The sequence below is a fragment of the Eulemur rufifrons genome, chromosome 8, assembly GCF_041146395.1.
Source record: "Eulemur rufifrons isolate Redbay chromosome 8, OSU_ERuf_1, whole genome shotgun sequence".
Lineage (NCBI taxonomy): Eukaryota > Metazoa > Chordata > Mammalia > Primates > Lemuridae > Eulemur > Eulemur rufifrons.
This window is the reverse complement of record NC_090990.1, coordinates 2,643,131-2,660,953: the sequence shown is the minus strand read 5'-3', so window position 1 is coordinate 2,660,953 and position 17,823 is coordinate 2,643,131. Positions and strand designations below refer to the sequence as shown.

At 61.7% G+C, this 17,823-nt stretch overlaps 1 protein-coding gene across 1 annotated transcript in view; it reads left to right on the top strand.

Moving 5' to 3' along the window:
- Positions 1-17,823, top strand: part of CHD5 (chromodomain helicase DNA binding protein 5) — a 61,361-nt gene that overhangs the window by 15,879 nt on the left and 27,659 nt on the right. The window contains exons 3-13 of the mRNA XM_069477278.1: positions 3,561-3,740; positions 6,454-6,572; positions 7,079-7,317; positions 9,423-9,547; positions 10,750-10,873; positions 11,511-11,677; positions 11,835-12,056; positions 13,928-14,134; positions 14,381-14,592; positions 17,011-17,142; positions 17,235-17,343. Coding sequence (XP_069333379.1) covers positions 3,561-3,740; positions 6,454-6,572; positions 7,079-7,317; positions 9,423-9,547; positions 10,750-10,873; positions 11,511-11,677; positions 11,835-12,056; positions 13,928-14,134; positions 14,381-14,592; positions 17,011-17,142; positions 17,235-17,343 — 1,836 coding nt within the window. The remainder of the gene's footprint in view (positions 1-3,560; positions 3,741-6,453; positions 6,573-7,078; positions 7,318-9,422; positions 9,548-10,749; positions 10,874-11,510; positions 11,678-11,834; positions 12,057-13,927; positions 14,135-14,380; positions 14,593-17,010; positions 17,143-17,234; positions 17,344-17,823) is intronic.

The window sequence follows — 17,823 nt, the reverse complement described above, 5'->3', positions numbered from 1 at the left end:
CTTCCTTTCGAGTTTAAATGCCTCCTTTTTCAGGAGCTGCGGTGTGTGTTGTGGAGGAGGGGGAGGAGGGGGCGGCCTCGACTGAGAAGCATCTGTGGGGCTGGGAAGGAGGGACGGTGGCCGGGGCTGTCCGCTCGGGTCCCCAGGGTGGGGATTGGCGTGCTGCGCCCTCAGCGGGGCCTGGGCTTAGGGCAGAGGCCCCTCCTGCCTGCCCCACCCGCCGCGTGCGTAGCTGGGCGCAGTGCTTGAGGCAGCTGTGTAGGCAGATCCCATGTGGGGACCCCAAGTCCGCCAAGATTCTCCAGCCGGTGGGGCATCCCCCACAGCCATACTGAGGGCTGCTGCAGCCCAAAGGTCAGTGCCAAGGTCAAGGGCTGACTGTCCTGATTTTCACAGCCGGCGCAGTGTGGTTCGGTCGCCGTCAGACCTCGGGGCCTGGGGTCAGGGAGTTCTGGGTCTGTGCCTGGGTCTCCTCCCAGACGTGGCTGGGCCCACAGCACTGCCACCCCCCCCACACATTTCAAGATACTGGATGGCGAGTCCACCTCGGGTTTGTGGTCGTTTCTTCCATTCTTGTCACTGAATGACGTCCCTCCAGGTCCCTCGACCGGTCTCTGCTCTGTGACTTGTTTTCGGAACCATCTGCAGTTTCCCCCTGCCCCCTTCCTCTGCAAGGAAAGATTTGGGGAAAACAACAACAAAAAAGGAGGCCCAATTCTAGAAGTGTCTGAACAGCTGGATGCAGGGTTCTGCTGTGGATACAGATGTGTTCTCACCCCCACCCTCAGCCGCCACACCCCGGTGTGGGGAGGGGCAGGGCTCAGTGAGACCCGGCGTGGGTGGGGGCCCGGCTGGGCGGGCTCCCCGCGGCAGAGGCCGGGGAGGGCGGCTGGGCTGTGGGACGTGGGGAGCCAGAGCCTTCTCTCCAGCTGGGTCTCCCCAGTGCAGGTAGACCGAGGAGGGAGAGAAGCCCCTGCCTCTATGGAGGGAGGGGTTGCCGTCTTGCCCAGCCCCGGGGGCTGGCGGCAGGGCAGGGGCCGCTGGTGGGCTGTAGATGTGCCCCGCGGCGCTCTAGCCCCTTCCTCGCCAGGGGTCTGTGCCCTCCCGCCTGCCACTTAGCTCGAGTGGACGGTGGCGAGCCCAGTCAGCGCCTGCCCTCCCCAGCTGCGAGCTGCACACACGCTGTTGCTCCTGCCAGACGGCGGGACCTGCTGGGGGCACCTTCCCCTCCTCTCCCTCCTGCTCCCTCTGGGCCGCTCCTGGCCGCTCCTGCTCCTGGGTTGTGGTGGGGACAGCTTCCCGTCAGGTGCTGGTCGGCTCACAAGAGAGTTGCCACGGGAGCCCCGTCTTGCCCGAGCCACGCCGTCCCGCTGCAGGGCCTCTGTGCAGTTAGCTCTGGCCCGATGCCAGTCGCAGAAGCGAGGGGCATGAGGCTGGCATGTGTCTTCCAGTGTGTCGTCCTGGCTGTGTCTTTGGCTTCCTAAGCGGAGTTGGGGTCGTCATGGGTCACCTGGGCATTTTCTGGGCATTACCAGAGTCAGGGCTGCCTCTGCTGTCTGGGCGTGGGCTTGGTGTGGGGGCAAAGGCCACGGACTGTTCTGGCCCCAGACTGCTCTGGCTTGGCTGAGGCCCCTGCACGGGGCCGGGTGAGAGGCTGGGACCTGCGTGCTGGCCACGCTGCCCTGTCTCTGAGCACTGCCTCTCCGTGCCTCCGCGTCTCCCTGCCAGGAGTGTTCAAGGCCTTTCCTACACTCTCTCCTTGGTCCCATCCTTTGTGGCATCCCCACCTCACAGAGGATGAAGCTGAGGTTCACTTGCTGCTGTGACTTGCCCGAGTGCTGGGCTAGTTAGGGACAGAGCCTCCCCCGGGAGCCCCAGGGCCCACGGGCAGGCCACACGGTATCAGCCGTGGGTCTGCCAGCCTTATCTATGGTGGGTCTGTGGGGTCAGCCCCCGGGCAGCTGGGGGCCAACCAGGGTCCCTCCCTCTGTCCATGGTGCTGGAGTTCATGGCAGCCTCTCCCCCATCCTTACCTTTGCTGGATTGAGGGCTGGGGGAGAAGGTGTGTCTCTCAGGTCTCTCGAGGGGTGGTCTTTTGAAGCTGCCCAAACTCTGACACCCTTGGGGGAAATGGACATCCCTGTCTGACCTCCACCTCCCCCAAGGACTGAGGCAGAGCCTGGGAGCTGTGGCCCCAGGGCACAGTGTCGCCACCAGCCCTAGAAGCAGGGTCCCGGTCAGCGGCAGAGTCAGTATTCCCAGAAACACCCGAGCTCTGGAAAAGCAAAATGCACAGAGGCCCTGCTGCCTGCCAGCTGCCAGGGCCAGACTCTGGTGGCTAGACGGGCTAAGAGGTTTGGGAGCAGGAAGCCTGGCGGGTGGCAGGGAGAGGGAAGTGCAGGGAGCATGTGGGCAGGGTACTCCCCGGCCGGGCCTTGGGGAGGGCCCCACCAGCAGCCTTATCTGCCCTCAGCCAACGGATGGGATGTGCCTGTTTGGAGCCTCTCACCCGGGAAAAGGCAGGTTATCACCTCTTTAAAGTGTGGCCTTAGAGATCGGGGCCGGGGCCTCCCAGGATGCTCAAGGCAGACCCGCTGCCTGCTGTGCCCCTCATTCTCCTGCCCTCCCTCCCCCTTCCTCTCTCCTCCCTCCTGCCTCTTTCCTCTCCCCTGCTGCTGTTTCCTGAGCTCATTTTTCATCTCTCCAGTTCTCTGCTCATCCCTTCCCATGCTCTCTTTGCTCACCTTGAAGACAGTTAACGGCAATCAGGACAGGCCCGTGCTGGTAATCGCAGCAACAGCGCCCAGCTCTCCCTGGGAGGGGCCGGGAAGGGCTTTGCCAGCCGGCTGGCATCGTTGAAGGCCAGGAGTAAGCTGCTTTCTCCGAGGGGCAGTACCTTTCTGGGGGGGATGCTCTGGCTGTAAATGCCCTTATCTCCATATAAATGGGCCATTTTCTGCCTGTACAGACAGGAAACTAAATCAAGGAAGCCAGGCTTAAGAGCTGCCTAAATTACCTTGTCTCATATTGAGAGGAAGCAGCCGGGGTGGGGGAGGGGGAAGGTGGGCTTGTGCCATAGCAGCTTCTGGAGAGTCCGAACGTGCACGCTACGTTGCTTATAGGTCTCCCTCGATCAGCACGGTTCTGTAGGATGCACATGGAAGCAGCTCTGGGGTGGGCACGGGTCGGTGGGTCTTCTCCTACTCGCGCTTTCCCTGTGCACTTTGTTTTTTGACTCTGGGCATCACCATCTCTGCCACGAGCTCCTGGGTCCTGGCACCCTCACGTAACGCGGGTTAAAATCCCAAAGTCCGTAGAAACCTGATGATGGCCGACTCGGAGCTCACCCCGAGGGCTGTGCGAGAGCCTGGCCTGCACCCTGCAGCACTCGCTGCTGCGCTGCCCCCGGGACAACACCGCTGGCTCGGGCTGCGCTTCGGGGCTGAGCTGTGGGCGGTGGGACCCTGCCAAGGAGTGGGGCGACTGGTCCCAAGTGTGGGCCGGGACTCTGGGTGTTCTCCGGGCCTCTGTTTCCCTCACTGTACCCCTTTCTTTTCCAGGGGAGCAATGATGAACTGTCAGAAAATGAAGAGGAACTGGAAGAGAAGTCGGACAGCGAGGGTAGTGACTACTCCCCTAATAAAAAGAAGAAGAAGAAACTCAAGGACAAGAAGGAGAAAAAAGGCAAGCGAAAGAAGAAGGACGATGATGAGGATGATAATGATGACGGATGCTTAAAGGTAACTGCGAGGCAGGGCGGGAGCGGCCGGGGCTGGGACAGAACAGCAGCCCCCTCGGCGGGGCCGAGCCTCCTGCCCGTTGGCTCTCTGCCCTCCTACCCAGGAGCCCCTGTGAGCACATGCTCATGCATGTGCTTGTGTGTGTGCTCGTACATGTGCTCATGCGTGTGCTCATGTGTGTGCTCACTCGTGTGCTCATGTGCTCATGCGTGTGCTCATGCATGGGCTTAACATGAAAGGGTGAGAGTCAGGAATCTGTGGAGGAAGGCACGCAGCATCTTGCCGTGTGCTGGCTGCCCTGGGCACCAGCTCGCCCGTGCCAGTGTGCAGCTGTTTCCGGGGAGAGTGGCGGATAATGTGGGCTCAAGTTTAGTGTCAGGAACCTCTTGCTTGGAGCAATTTGGGAAAATAAAACAACAAATGGAGGCTTAGCCACAAAAAGCGGCTGACAGCTCTGCTTATGGTAGAAAGGGAACCTTCTTACCAGCAGGCGTCCTGAAATTCTGCCGGGTGGGCGTTCTGAGCGGCTCCTACACAAGCAGAGGAGCCATAGGGCTGGGCCTCCAGCTGTCCCCTGGGGAGAAGCGTCTTCCCAAGAATATGGGAGATGATGTGAGCCCAGCCAAGGCTTTAGGGCCATCCTGAGGCGCCCCCCCCCCCCCGGGTCTCAGAGGCGGCACCGTGGGGGTCCTTGGGGAGGAAGGGGCCGGGGTGAGGCTGATGGATGGGCTTCCGGGCCTCAGCTCTGGGGCGCTGGGCAGGTGACATTGTTCTCCGGGAGTACCTTGCTCCCTTTGTTCTTTTACAAGGCACCAAGGCTCAGTTTGGGCTAGCCGTGAATTTATAGACAAATGCTCCGTAAATATTAGTACAGTCGCTGTTGGGTGAGGCAGAATGGTGAATGCGAAGACTGAAGTTGGGGAGTGCCGGAGGGGGAGGTGTTCTTACTGGTGGTGTCCTGACACCCGGGGTGATTCGTGAGTCAGTGGATGTGTCGTGAGTCATCTGTGACTGGTAGTAGCCGAGGGGCTGACAGTTCCCAAAGAGTAACTCAAGGGAGTGATTCAGGGTTATCCTGGAACAAACTCGTCCTCTCGTTCACCTGCGGCTCCGCTCCCCTGGGTGGGGGCGAAGGGGCCCATGTGCCTTCGGGCATGGCTATGTGTCCATGGGGGCAGGTCAGCTGCGGGAGGGGCCCCGCATGGGAACATCTCAGAACAGTCCCAGAACAAGAGATTTGGGAGGCCTCCCGCTGTGCTGGCGGCAGGTTCTCAGCTCCGGGAGGCGCCAGGGGCGGAGGGAGGCTGTGGCTGTGTGTACCACCCGGGCGGCTTCCACTGCGGGACCCCAAAGCCCAGCTCCCAGGCGCTTAGGCAGTAAAGGGGTTTGTGGGATGGGGGCCCTGGGAATTGAGAGGCAGGGGGCCCTCTGGGTGTGGCACCCGGTGGTGTCATCCAAGGCTGTTTCTCTGCATCTTTTGCTCTGCGGCTCAGGCCGGGCACCCGTGTGGGAGAATGGGTGCAGCAGCAGCTGGGGGCCTGTTGGCACATCCAGCAGGAGGGAGAGCAGGTCTCCCGTGTCCAGGTGTCCAGGCAGGAGACCCAGCATTCCCCCTGCTCGGGCTGGGTCAGGTCACATGACCACCCTGACCAGGGACTTTGGCCCAGGAGTGGGGTATGCAGATTGGTGTGCTGGGTCAGTGTTGGGGGGAGGCAGCTCAGGGCAGCCTGGAAGCTGTGGGTGTGGGGGAGGAGGAAGGCAGGGTGCGTTGGGCGCCAGCAGCTGCTGACACATGGCGATGTGCCCTGTTCCTAGCACCTGTGCTAACTCACTCTCTCCTGGGGGGCAGGTGCTGCTGTTGTCCCCATTTCACAGATAGGGAAACTGAAGCAGAGAGAGGTTAAGTAACTTGTCCACCTCTCGCCACTGGTATGTGGCAGAGCCAGGATTAGAACCGGCCCAAGCCCATAGGCAGCACCACCCTGTCTGATCCCAGCCAGCCTGGGCCGCATGGTCATCTGGTCATCTGACCCCGGGTCTGGCTCCAGAGCTCACTGTATGCCCCTGGGGTGCCCCCCTGCCTCAGCTCCCTGTCTGGAAAGTGAAGTGGTGGTTGAAGGACCCCCTCAGGGCCCTGCCCCCAGCTGGGCTGCTGTCCATGCCCCTGACCCAGCAGGGCGAACCTTCCTGTCCCTAGAACCCAGCAGTGGCCTGTCATGGGGGCTGCACGTGGGGTTGCCTGGGGAGGCTCTTGTCTCTCCAACATGTCTGAGGCAGCCCCGTAGCTGCTCCCTCCCCAGGGACATTTCCCTCCTAAAAGCCATCTTCTGGCCACTGTGCTGTTCTGCTGCCCAGATTCCCGACACCTCTTCCTCCCAGAGAGTGAGTCCGGCAACTCCTGCTCTGGGGTCCCGAACCAGTCGGGCAGTCCTGTCTCAAGACGGCGGCCTGGACTTGGGGTCCGGCTTCCTTTCCCACAGCTGTCTGGTCTCCCTTTCTGGAGGTTCTGGGCACACACACGACAGCCCCCCAGACCCTGACATTAAACATTTGCCCTGGCACCCCTGGGGCTGGCGTGTGAGGAAGGGCTGGCAGGGCGGCCGTGCTTTGGGATGTTCTTGGTGGTGAGAACCGCAGACGTGACCCTCCCCCCACCCAGGGCTGGGGGTGCAGGTCAACCCCCCCACTCTATCTCCGGCCTCTGCCTCCGCAGGAGCCCAAGTCCTCGGGGCAGCTCATGGCCGAGTGGGGCCTGGACGACGTGGACTACCTATTCTCGGAGGAGGACTACCACACGCTGACCAACTACAAGGCCTTCAGCCAGTTCCTCAGGTGGGTCAGAGGCTGCACTCCCCCTGCTGGCACCAAGCCAAGGGCAGGGGCAGAGGGACAGAGCCCCGGTTCCCGGGGCAGGTGTGGGTGCTGTCAGGCTGACCACAGGCAGAGCTGGCAGGACGGGGCAGGACCCCTTTATTTTAACAGACAGCGGGGCCTTCCCTCATCGGGCCTGCCCCTGGGCCCTGGAGTCTCTTCCCCTTGGGGAAGGTGGTTCTAGCCTTTCCTAGGGGTCTTCAGCCGCCATGACCTCTCTCTCCTCAAGGCCCCCTGCACCCTGTCTCTGACCCCGAGGGTCCTGCAGGGTCTGGAAACCCAGTTAGAAAATGGTGTGAGCAGGAGAGCAGGAGTGTTTTGGGGGTAGACTGTCATCTCAGCTTGCCCTCTGCCCGCCCCTCCACCTGGCTTCTCTAACCAGGAACCTGGAGCAGGGCCACGGGGTCACGGGTGTGGGAGGAGAAGGGGTGGCCCCTCCACTCACTCTCCTGCCTCTCCCCCAACAGGCCACTCATCGCCAAGAAGAACCCGAAGATCCCTATGTCCAAAATGATGACTGTCCTGGGCGCCAAGTGGCGGGAGTTCAGCGCCAACAACCCCTTCAAGGGCAGCTCGGCAGCGGCAGCTGCGGCGGCAGTGGCTGCGGCTGTAGAGACGGTCACCATCGCCCCTCCGCTGGCCGTCAGCCCCCAGCAGGCGCCCCAGCCTGTGCCTGTCCGCAAGGCCAAGACCAAGGAGGGCAAGGGTGAGGCTGTGGGTGGGTGGGCACTGAGCCCCGCCTGGAAGGGGCCCCCCAGACCCTGTGGGAGAAGCCACGGGCCAGACCCGGGCAGGGAAGGGCAGCTGGGGTGCCCCTTGCTGGGGACCCTGTGCCAGTGTGACCCTGGACTGACAGGTCCTTTCTTGGCAGTGACGTAGCATCATAGCTTCTGCCCTCTTTGGGGACTGGTGGATGGGCTGGGGGCAATGGCTCACGCCTGTAATCCTAGCACTCTGGGAGGCTGAGGCGGGAGAATCCCTTGAGGTCAGGAGTTCGAGACCAGCCTGAGCAAGAATGAGACACACCCCCACCCCTACTAAAAATAGAAAAAATTAGCTGAGCATGGTGGCGCATGCCTGTAGTCCCAGCTACTCTGGAGGCTGAGGCAGGAGGATCCCTTGAGTCCAGGAGTTTGAGGTTGCTGTGAGCTAGGCTGACGCCACGGCACTCTAGCCCGGGCAAGAGAGTGAGACTCTGTCTCTTAAAAAAAAAAAAAAAAAAAAAGAGGGCTGGTGGAGAAGCAGAGGAGGTGATGTGGGCAGAGCTTTGGGGGGTTTACGCTGGGCCAGCCCAGGAGGCTCCCTGGACTCGGGTGTGGAGGAGGAGGGAGGGGAGGCCTGCAGCGTGGAGCTCTCCAGCCCTAGGCTTCTGGGAGGTAGCGGGCTCTTGAGTTTGAGGCTGTATGGTTCCCGGGGAGGAGGCCCAAGCATAGCCTGTTGATCCCTTCATCGGAGCACCTACTGCACGCTGGGTCCTTCTCCAGGCCCTCGGGGCAGCACGGTAGGTCAGGTCCCCGCCCCTCCAGCTTTAGGATCCAAGAGATTTGAGCGGGGGCGGGGGTGGGTGAAGTCAGGGCTGGCTTCCCAGGGCGCTGCTCTGGGCCCAGCCTGGCAGAAGGTCCATATCCCAAACCTGACTCAGTGGTGGGGTGTCTGGGTGTGAGCAGAGGGGCAGCAGACGCCCCCTGTGTCTGGCTGGAGGTTTCTGGCTTCTAGGGGCTGGGGGCATTGATTTCCCAGGGCTGCCGATGGTGGGATTTCAGGCAGCTCAGCCTCCCAGGTGCCCTGATCTGGGCTTTGATGGGGGCCGAGGGGGCACTGGGGATCCCTTGCTTCTACCCCAAGGAGCTTCGGTTTCTGGGACGATGCTGGGGCGCCGTGTCTGGCCCTTTTGCCAGGTCTCTGAAGGGGGCCCGGTGGGAATCAGAGCCTGCGCTGTCTGTGTCCTGCTCCATCCTGGTAGGCAGAGTCTCAGGAGGGGCTCCTGGCCTATCCCCACCTGCCCAGCTTTTCTCTCTCATTTCCTCTGGGGCTCCAGCCGCTGAGCTATCGATTCCCTGAGCTGCCTAGTCAGAGCTTGGAAAATTGAAATAGATTTTCTATGGCGCCACCGAGGGTGCAGCTGGGCTCCCGGCTCCATGTCCCTGCGTGTGGTGTGGCTCAAGGAGGCCCGGGTGGGGCCACCTCGGCAGGGCGTAGGTTCCTGCCTCCAGGCCCCTCCTTGCTCGGCCTGGCAGCGGGAGAGGCTGCTGGGGGTCATTATTCCCCAGGTGGCTAATTGCCCTGTGGCCAGCTCCATAAAAACAGTTGCAACCCTGCTGGCCTTTCCTGGGGTGACTGGCAGAGTTGGAGGCGGCCTTGGTGGTGCCAGCGTTGCCTGGGCCTGGGGAGGCTGGCAGGTGGGAGAAGGGCTTTCAGCACCAGGACATCTCTCTGGGGCCCAGGCGTGGACCGCAGGTGGGCAGAGGTGCCCTCGGTGGCACTGCTGGCTGTGAGGCTGGTGGCTTCATTGAGGGCAGCTCCTTTCTGGGGGTCAGGACAGTATAGATGCTCTTCCCAAGGGAACTGGCATTTCTTCCAGTCACGGCAGAGGGGCAGTGCAGTGGCCAGAGCAGACAGACTCAGGTCAGGGTCCTTCTCTGGCTTTTCCCTTTCCTTACTGTGTGATTTTAAGCAAGGTCTTCACCTCTCTGAGCCCCAGCCACCCCATCTGAAAGGGGCGATGGTAGGAGTGACCGTTTCCTTATGGCTCAGTGACATGATGGTGGCCAATCAGTGGCACTGCTGGCTATTGTTAGCATTGTTTTTCAGGGCCTGGAGTGAGGAAGAAGATCAAAGGCTCCAAAGATGGGAAGAAAAAGGGCAAAGGGAAAAAGGTGGCCGGGCTCAAGTTCCGCTTTGGAGGGATCAGCAGCAAGAGGAAGAAAGGCTCCTCGGTGAGCGTGTGAGAGCGTGTGCACGCACACACGTGTGCGCCTGTGTGCATGCATGCCTTCATGTGTGCTCACAGCCGGGGAGGGCCAGGGTGACCCTGGAAGGCACCTTCAGGTCATTCTCCTGACCTAGCTGGGGGCAGGTCCTGCAGCCCTCCCCTACTCTTCCATTCTACCTGCAGGCCTGCTGGGACTCAGTTTCCCCATTTGTCAGCTGAGGGGTTTAGACTCTGGGCAGGGAGCTCTCCTGCCTGCCGGGAGCTCAGTCTCTGCTCCCGTCGTGCACAGCTGCTGCTCCATCCGCCCAGCAGGCAGGAGAGAGTCACTGGGCCTTCGGAGTGCGGCGGGGGGCGGGGGGGGGGGGGGGGGGGCGTGGGAGCCGGTTGGAGCCCTGATTACCTCCGCCCCGCCCCCAGGGCCAGCTCTGGGCCCAGGCTCAGACCCTAAGCCTGTGTCTCAGCGGTGGAGGACTCTTTCTCTGTGTGGGAGGGGCATTTACCCTCCTCACCCCCATAGGGGAGCTCTTTCCCTCACCTCACCCAGCCCTGCAGTGGGGCAGAGACAGGAGCTGCCATTCCACCTCTTGGCAGCCTGTTACACAGCTGTAATGGAGGGCAGTGTGGCAGAGGGTGTGGCCTGCCCTGTGCTGCCCTCAGCTCAGCAGGTTATTTTTTGAGTACCCAGCAGGTGCCAGGCCCTTTCTGCTCACCATGGTGGTCCCTGCTCCTGCGGTGCTCATAATCTGGCAGGCATGTTCACTGGCAGAGAGCCAACAATGAATCAGGCAGGCCTGGCACACAGGCTGTCCAGTGGGTCCCCTGAAGGAGAGATCTGGGAAGCCTCCCTGGGGGAGGTGTCCTTAGGTCTGCCCCTTGAAGGATGTGTAGGAGTTTGGCAGGATGGAGGGCAGGGCCGGGCGAGCAGTATGGAGGCAGGAAATGTGGGAAGTGTCTGACAGCTGGAGAGCAGGGCTCAGGGAGTGTGGTGGGACATCAGGCTGGAGTGGGGGGTGGGGCTGTGACATAAGATTTCTAGCTGGGTGGGGGGCCAAGGTGAACCACAGGGAGCACTGTGTCTCTGGAGTCTTTTCTGTCCTCTGCACCACCCCATGCTGCCCAGCTCAGCAAAGCCCCTGGGGTGGAATCCTTCAGGATGGAACCCTGTCCTCCCCCAACCCTGTGCTCACACACCCCTTCCCCCTGCAGAGTGAGGAGGATGAACGGGAGGAGTCGGACTTCGACAGTGCCAGCATCCACAGCTCCTCCATGCGCTCTGAGTGCTCCGCAGCCCTGGGCAAGAAGAGCAAGAGGAGGCGCAAGAAGAAGAGGAGTAGGGCTTCCTATCCGCGGGTCCCTGGGCCCTCCTGGGAGGATGTGGGGGGCGCAGCACCTCCCCTTGGGAAGTGGGGGAAGGGCATCCTCATGCCTCGGCCTCTCCGGGCCTGGGCCAGGCAGTTCCCTGGTGCCTCCTCAACCACCCTGGTCTCTACTGTCAGGGGAGGGTGTCCTGTCCCAGTGAGGACAGAATAAGGAACCTGTGGTGTGAGCCACTCGGGCATTTGTGCTGGCAGTGTGGGTACTGGAGCAGGAAGTGCTGCTTCATCTCATCCACCCCCCACCGTTCAGTCACCCACCCCTCTGCCCACCCACTTGACACCCACCCATGCCCTCACCCCCTTCCCATCCCCCTCCCTCCCTCCTTTCCTTTTATCCCTCCGTCCATTTGTCCCTCCTTTCATCTGTGTGTTCATCCACCCATGCTCCCACCCTGCCTGCTTTTCCTTTTACCCATCTCCCGTGCATCTTGACCCTTGTACTACCTTGGCCATCCCCCCATCATTTGTTCACCCTACCCATCCATCGTCTGTCAAGCACCTGCTACGTGCCTGTCTAGCCAGGGTGGTGGAGACCCTTGTGCACTGGGAGTGGGCACGAGGCCCTCCATGACCACCTCTCCTCCCCCCCAGTTGACGATGGTGATGGCTACGAGACGGACCACCAGGACTACTGTGAGGTGTGCCAACAGGGGGGTGAGATCATCCTGTGCGACACCTGCCCGCGGGCCTACCATCTTGTCTGCCTCGACCCCGAGCTGGAGAAGGCTCCCGAGGGAAAGTGGAGCTGCCCGCACTGCGTAAGCCCTGGCAGAGCTCCGTGCTTGGGGGGTGGCCTGCGCCTGGCTCCCGGACCCCAGTGCAGAATGTCAGAATGAGGGGAGGCTCGTGTGGGGGAGGGAGGGAGTCGGGGCCTAGGGGAGGGGCACCAGGCCCCACCTGGGCTTCCTGCTCCAGGAGAAGGAGGGGATCCAGTGGGAGCCCAAGGACGACGATGAGGAGGAGGAGGAGGGCGGCTGCGAGGAGGAGGAGGACGACCACATGGAGTTCTGCCGCGTGTGCAAGGACGGCGGCGAGCTGCTCTGCTGCGACGCCTGCCCCTCCTCCTACCACCTGCACTGCCTCAACCCGCCGCTGCCCGAGATCCCAAACGGTGAATGGCTCTGCCCGCGCTGTACTGTGAGTGCTCCGCCCGCCCCGCGCCGCGCCTAAGCCCCGCCTCGCCCCGGGAAAGCCCCGCCCACAGGGAGGAACTCCATGGCAACCCCCGTCCCCGCCGGCTCAAGCCCCGCCCAGCCTGGTTATTCCCATAAGCCCCGCCCACACCGCTCGAGGCCCCGCCCACCACGCCACGCCCCACCCTTCCGTCTGGCCCGCGCTGCTTCCAAATCCCCTGGAGGCGCGTCTAAACCATCAGTTTCTCACTCAAGCATGAGCCGGGGTGGAAGGACTGGTGTGGCGATCATGCTGACACCGCAGCCTCTGTTTAGCGGGCGCTTGCTCTGCACCACGTGCTGCACACCGTGGTGTTCATTTACCTCGCTGAGTGTTCCAGTACCAAGCATTTTATTCCCACTTTTAGATAGAAAATTGAGGCTCAGGAAGGTAAAGTGACTTGTCTAAGGTCATGCCACGGCAGCACTGTCCACTCATACCCAGGCCTCTAGAGTCACCCTGGACCTGGCTCCTGTCTGGAGGCCGGGGGTGGAGAGGCTTGTGTTCTGCAGGGAGAAGGGAGTGCCCCCCACACCCCTGTCCTTCACCCCCAAATCATGGCAGGCATTTGGAGTCCCCATGCTCTGAGTTGCCTGCCCAGCCCACCTCCAGTGCTGGGTCTGCCATGCTCCTGGTGCCGGGCTGTGCTGTGGTTAGCCCTCCGTCATCCCGTGTGCAATCTGGGCGTGTGTCGTGCGATGTACGTGCGCATGTGTGCATGTGTGCACGTGTGTCCGTGTCTGTGTAGGGGTCTGGGAGGGCCCTTCTGATGGGTGCAGCCTTCTGTGCTTTCTTGGAACCGATGGGCCGTCCTGGGATGAGAAGGGAGCCAGAGCTGAGTTCCTCCCAGGGCCTTCCCCGCAGGGTGTGCATAGAGGCGGGGCAGGTGGGGCCCTGTGGCCTGGGAAGGAAGGGTCCCCTTCCCCACTCCCCCCAGAACAGAGCCAGTAGAGGAGGCTCTTCCTCTGCGCTCCTGTCTCCTCCCCCTCCTCTGCTGCTCAGCCTTCGCCGTCACTAAGGCCAGAGGAAGGCTGGCTCAGGGCACTGGTGTGCGTGGCACACTGAGGCCTTCCTGTGTGATTCGACACCATGGCAACCTGGGAGGTGGAGGAAGGGTGGACCCATCTCACAGACGAGAAGATGGGCTCAGGAGGCCTGTACAGGGTTACAAGGACAGGTGGTGGCAGAGCTGGGACCTGCCCTCGCCAACAGAGCTGCCTCCCTGAATCTGTCCTCCCCTCCCCTGGTCCAGCCAGGCTCGGAACTGCCTCTTGAGGGCCAGGGCTGCTCCGATCCGCCTTGGGACCGCGTGCTGAGTGTGCAGATGGTGTGTTCGTGACTGCCGCATTTCTCACCTTTGCTCACTGGAAGCCTGGCACCCCTCAGGGCCCCTGAACGGTGTCTCTGGGGTTTGGGTGCAGCCACGCCTGGGTGAGGGCTCAGGGACAGGGCTGCTGTGTCCCTGAGCTCCAGACAGGGGGGTCGTGCTCCGTGGGTGCTCGTAAGTCATGACATGATGTGACCTTTTCTCAGGGGGCTCTAGCAGGGAGTATAGCAGTGGGGAGACCCACAGATGGGGGAGTCCAGAGTCTTGGGCTCTGCTCCTCCCTCTGCTGTCCCCGACATGGCTCACAGACCCCCCGCCCCACCCCGTGTACAGCATGTTTGGACTCCTGAGCACAGGATGGGTGTCGTGGGGTCACTGACATGCTCTTCTGACTTGGGGACAGTGCAGCCAGTTGGAGGGAGACTGTGTGACAGCCTGCTGTCATGAGAGCCTCTGGATGGGGCCCGCTGGCTAAGCCCTGAACCTGGGGACCCTCCTCTGTCCACAGTGTCCCCCACTGAAGGGCAAAGTCCAGCGTATCCTGCACTGGAGGTGGACAGAGCCCCCGGCCCCCTTCATGGTGGGGCTGCCAGGACCCGAGGTGGAGCCCGGCATCCCGCCGCCCAAGCCCCTGGAGGGCATCCCGGAGAGAGAGTTCTTTGTCAAGTGGGCGGGGCTCTCCTACTGGCACTGCTCCTGGGTGAAGGAGCTACAGGTGAGGCACGTGGGCAGGTGTGGCTGTGCCGAGGCTCAGTGCCTGCTCGGAGCCTCTGGACCCTCCAGGGTTGGTGGGAAGGGGCTGACACGTGCTTTCAGGGCCCCCGAGCGAGGGGCATTGTTGGGAGCTGCAGACGGGGAGGCTGGGGGTGAGGACCCGGGCTGGGGGCGAGGGTGCTGTGTCGGGAGACACAGGAGGCTGTGGCCCCCTTCCTCCCGTAACTTGGACCCCCGCCCTGAGCAGCTGGAACTGTACCACACGGTGATGTATCGCAACTACCAAAGAAAGAACGACATGGACGAGCCGCCGCCCTTCGACTACGGCTCTGGCGATGAGGACGGCAAGAGCGAGAAGAGGAAGAACAAGGACCCCCTCTACGCCAAGATGGAGGAGCGCTTCTACCGCTACGGCATCAAGCCCGAGTGGATGATGATCCACCGCATCCTGAACCACAGGTGCGTGCCGGGCAGGGGCGCCCTGGCGACGCCGCAGGTGGGCACCCACGGGTCTGGGATGCGTCGGCTCCTTCACTCTGAAATGGGCGCGGGGCAGGGCGCCAGGGCCCCTTCCCTTGGGGCTCCACCCGGAACCATGTGTGGGTGCAGTGGGGGCAGCAGGAAGAGGCCGGGGCTCCCCGCTGCTGGCGATTTGACTATCCAGCCGGAGGGCTGTCATCTGCACACGGACACACTCATGGTGGGAGAAAAGCTCCAGAGTCACACAGTGAAGCTTGCGCAAAGTAGGACACTGGGTGGGTCGGGACCCTCGCACTGAGTCAGGGCTCGATACTGGCGGGAGGGTTCTGAGGACCGACGTGGGCCGGAGGCGTGGGGCTGTGCACGTTTCCCCCACCTTTGTAACAGCAGCTCACATGACTGAGCACCGGCTGCCCCAAGAGGTAGGTGTTTGATTTTTGCGCTTGTTTTGCTAGTGTGAGAACAGGTACAGCAAGGTTTAGTCACTTGCCAAAAGTCACACAGCCAAAAGGTGGTAGAGCTGCGATTTCAACGCAGTGCTTTCTGATGGCAGGACCTACTTTCTTTTCTTTTCTATTTTTTTCTTTTTTTGAGATAGGCTCTTTCTCTGTTGTCCAGGCTAGAGTGCAGTGGCATCATCGTAGCTCACTACAGCCTCCAGTTCCGGGCTCAAGTGATCCTCCTGCCTCAGCCTCCCAAGTGGCTGGGACTACAGGAGCCCACCACCACACCCAGCTAATTTTTCTATTTTTCCTAGAGACAGGGTCTCGCTATGTTGCTCAGGCTGGTCTTGAACTCCTGGCCTCAAGCAATCCTTTTGCCTTGGTCTCCCAAAATGCTGGGATTACAGGTGTGAGCCACCGTACCTGGCCAAGACCTACTTTTCCGCCCCCAGTGACAGTTCTTTGTGGCTGTCTGGAAATTGCCCAGGTGGCTTAGTTATCAGAAGCTGCAGGAGGCCAGGATGAGGAGGCCCAGGGCAGGAGGCCCGTGGCTCTGGCTTCGATGTGGCGGGCAGTGGGAACGCTTGCTCATTCCTGAGCTCAGGTGCTTGAGAACTGGTGGTGGCTGACAGGTGGGCCTCGGGGTGGGGCCTGGGGTGCCTGCTGTGGGTGGCAGCCTGGAGCTTGTACTCCTCACCCTGAGCCTTGACATCCTGGGCTCTGTCGTTGAGGGGCTTAGGATTGGAGGCCCGTCCCACTCAGTGCTTCCTGTCACAGGCACCTGTTGGGGAGAGCAGAGTTCAGAAGCTGAGCCGGTGCTCAGATTCCAGCCCCGGCCCTCTCTTCTGGGCTTTGAGGCCCTGTGGACAATGGGCTTTTGTAAGGGCCCCAGGAGCTTGCCAAAGGCCAGCTTTGGGTGGTCTTCAGTAAGGGGCCAGCTGTAGAATTTGAAAAAGCTGCCACCTTTGGCTATGGAATCCCCCCCTGCCCCCCAGACCTCCCTGAGAATGACCTTTCCAAGGGGAACCTGAGCCCTGCACTGACTTGACCCGCAGTTTTTTACCTTTATTAAATTGCATGTTAAAAAACATAAATGGCAGTTTTCCTCTCTGCCTGCAAGGTGGGACAGGTGAATCTCCCTCAGATTTACTCCTCAAAGTCTGCGCAACACCCAGTTATTTATTGAAAACAACCCATCGGCGTCCGTGTGACCAGGGGTTGGTTTTGCTCTTGGCGTCCCCAGGTTTGCTGCAGCCTCTGCTCTCCTGGCCTGTTTGCCTGTTACCTCCATGGAGGGGAGTCAGCGCCCCCTGGCCCTGCACCCCTCCTCCAGCCTGGCTGCCGATCAACCCAGGTTGGGTGGGAGGCCTGAGGACCCTCCCAGCGGCCAGAATCTACTGTGTACTCCTGGGCTTGGTCACTGGGTCTCTGTGTCCCGGGGTGGGGTGACTTTGGAAGAGGCCGTCCCACCTGCAGGAGTTGCATCCTCGTCTACTTTGCAGAGACGGCCCCTCAGCTGGGATGGGCACTGCTCGAGTCCTCTGGGTTTTTAAGTTGGGGGAAAAAAGTCTATGGGCAGGAAAGAGAATTTCCAACTTAGAAATTCAAAATTCCTATGTCCAGACCTGGGGGTGGGATGGGCTCGGTCCCTGCAGCAGAGGCTGGAAAGGACGCTGGATGCCGGCTCTTTGCCCCTCTGTTGGCACAGCCACTTGGTGTCCCTTTCTGGCTCTGCCACTTACCAGGTACTCTCACCTGCCCTTGCTAGCTGTGTGGCCCTGGGCAGGCCACTGCACCTCTCTGGAGCTGCTGCCCTGGCGCCCTCCTCCTGGTGGATCCAAGGGGACCGTGGCATGAGTGGTTTTGCACCCTGTCGGGTGCCTTCATCAGACCCACGTGTGGCCACTGCCCGAGTGACCCGCCCCTCCCCCACCACCTGTTCGCTGTGTTGCAGCTTCGATAAAAAGGGGGATGTGCACTACCTGATCAAGTGGAAAGACCTGCCCTACGACCAGTGCACCTGGGAGATCGATGACATCGACATCCCCTACTACGACAACCTGAAGCAGGCATACTGGGGCCACAGGTGAGCTGCGGGGAGCAGGCTGCTGGGCGCCAGCCACTGGGGCCTGCTCCCAGCCTGAGCTTTGCTCACCTGCATCCAATGCTCTTTCCCAGGGAGCTGATGCTGGGGGAGGACGCCAGGCTGCCCAAGAGGCTGGTCAAGAAGGGCAAGAAGCTGCGGGACGACAAGCAGGAGAAGCCACCGGACACGCCCATCGTGGACGTGAGTGGGGCCGGGGGAACCGTGGGTGGGATTCCCAGGGCCTGCCCACCCCAGGCTTGGCCGTGGGGGGCCCTCGTGGCTTGTGCACACTGAATCGTGCCCATGCAGGCCGGGGCGGCAGGAAGGGCCCACTCACAGCGAGTTACACGCCATTCTTACCTGGGAGGAGCCCCCGGGACGATTCATCTTGCAAAGCTCTCTGGGTGTCTGCCAGCACCTGGCCCTGGGCTGGCCCTGGGCTGGCCCTGGGGGACAAGGGTTAGTGAGCCCCGGGCGCCTGTTTCAGGAAGTGCACCCTCCTCTAGGGGCCTGTGGCGGGTACACACAGAACATGGTCTGGCCTGGGACTGTCAGATGCTAGGGAAAGGCGAATGGGTCTGGTTCATTAGGAGGACTTCATGGGGGAGGTGGCCTGGAGCTGCAGGATCAAAGAGGCAAATGTTCTGGATTAAGTGGAGGTAGCTGGTTATGGCAGGCATT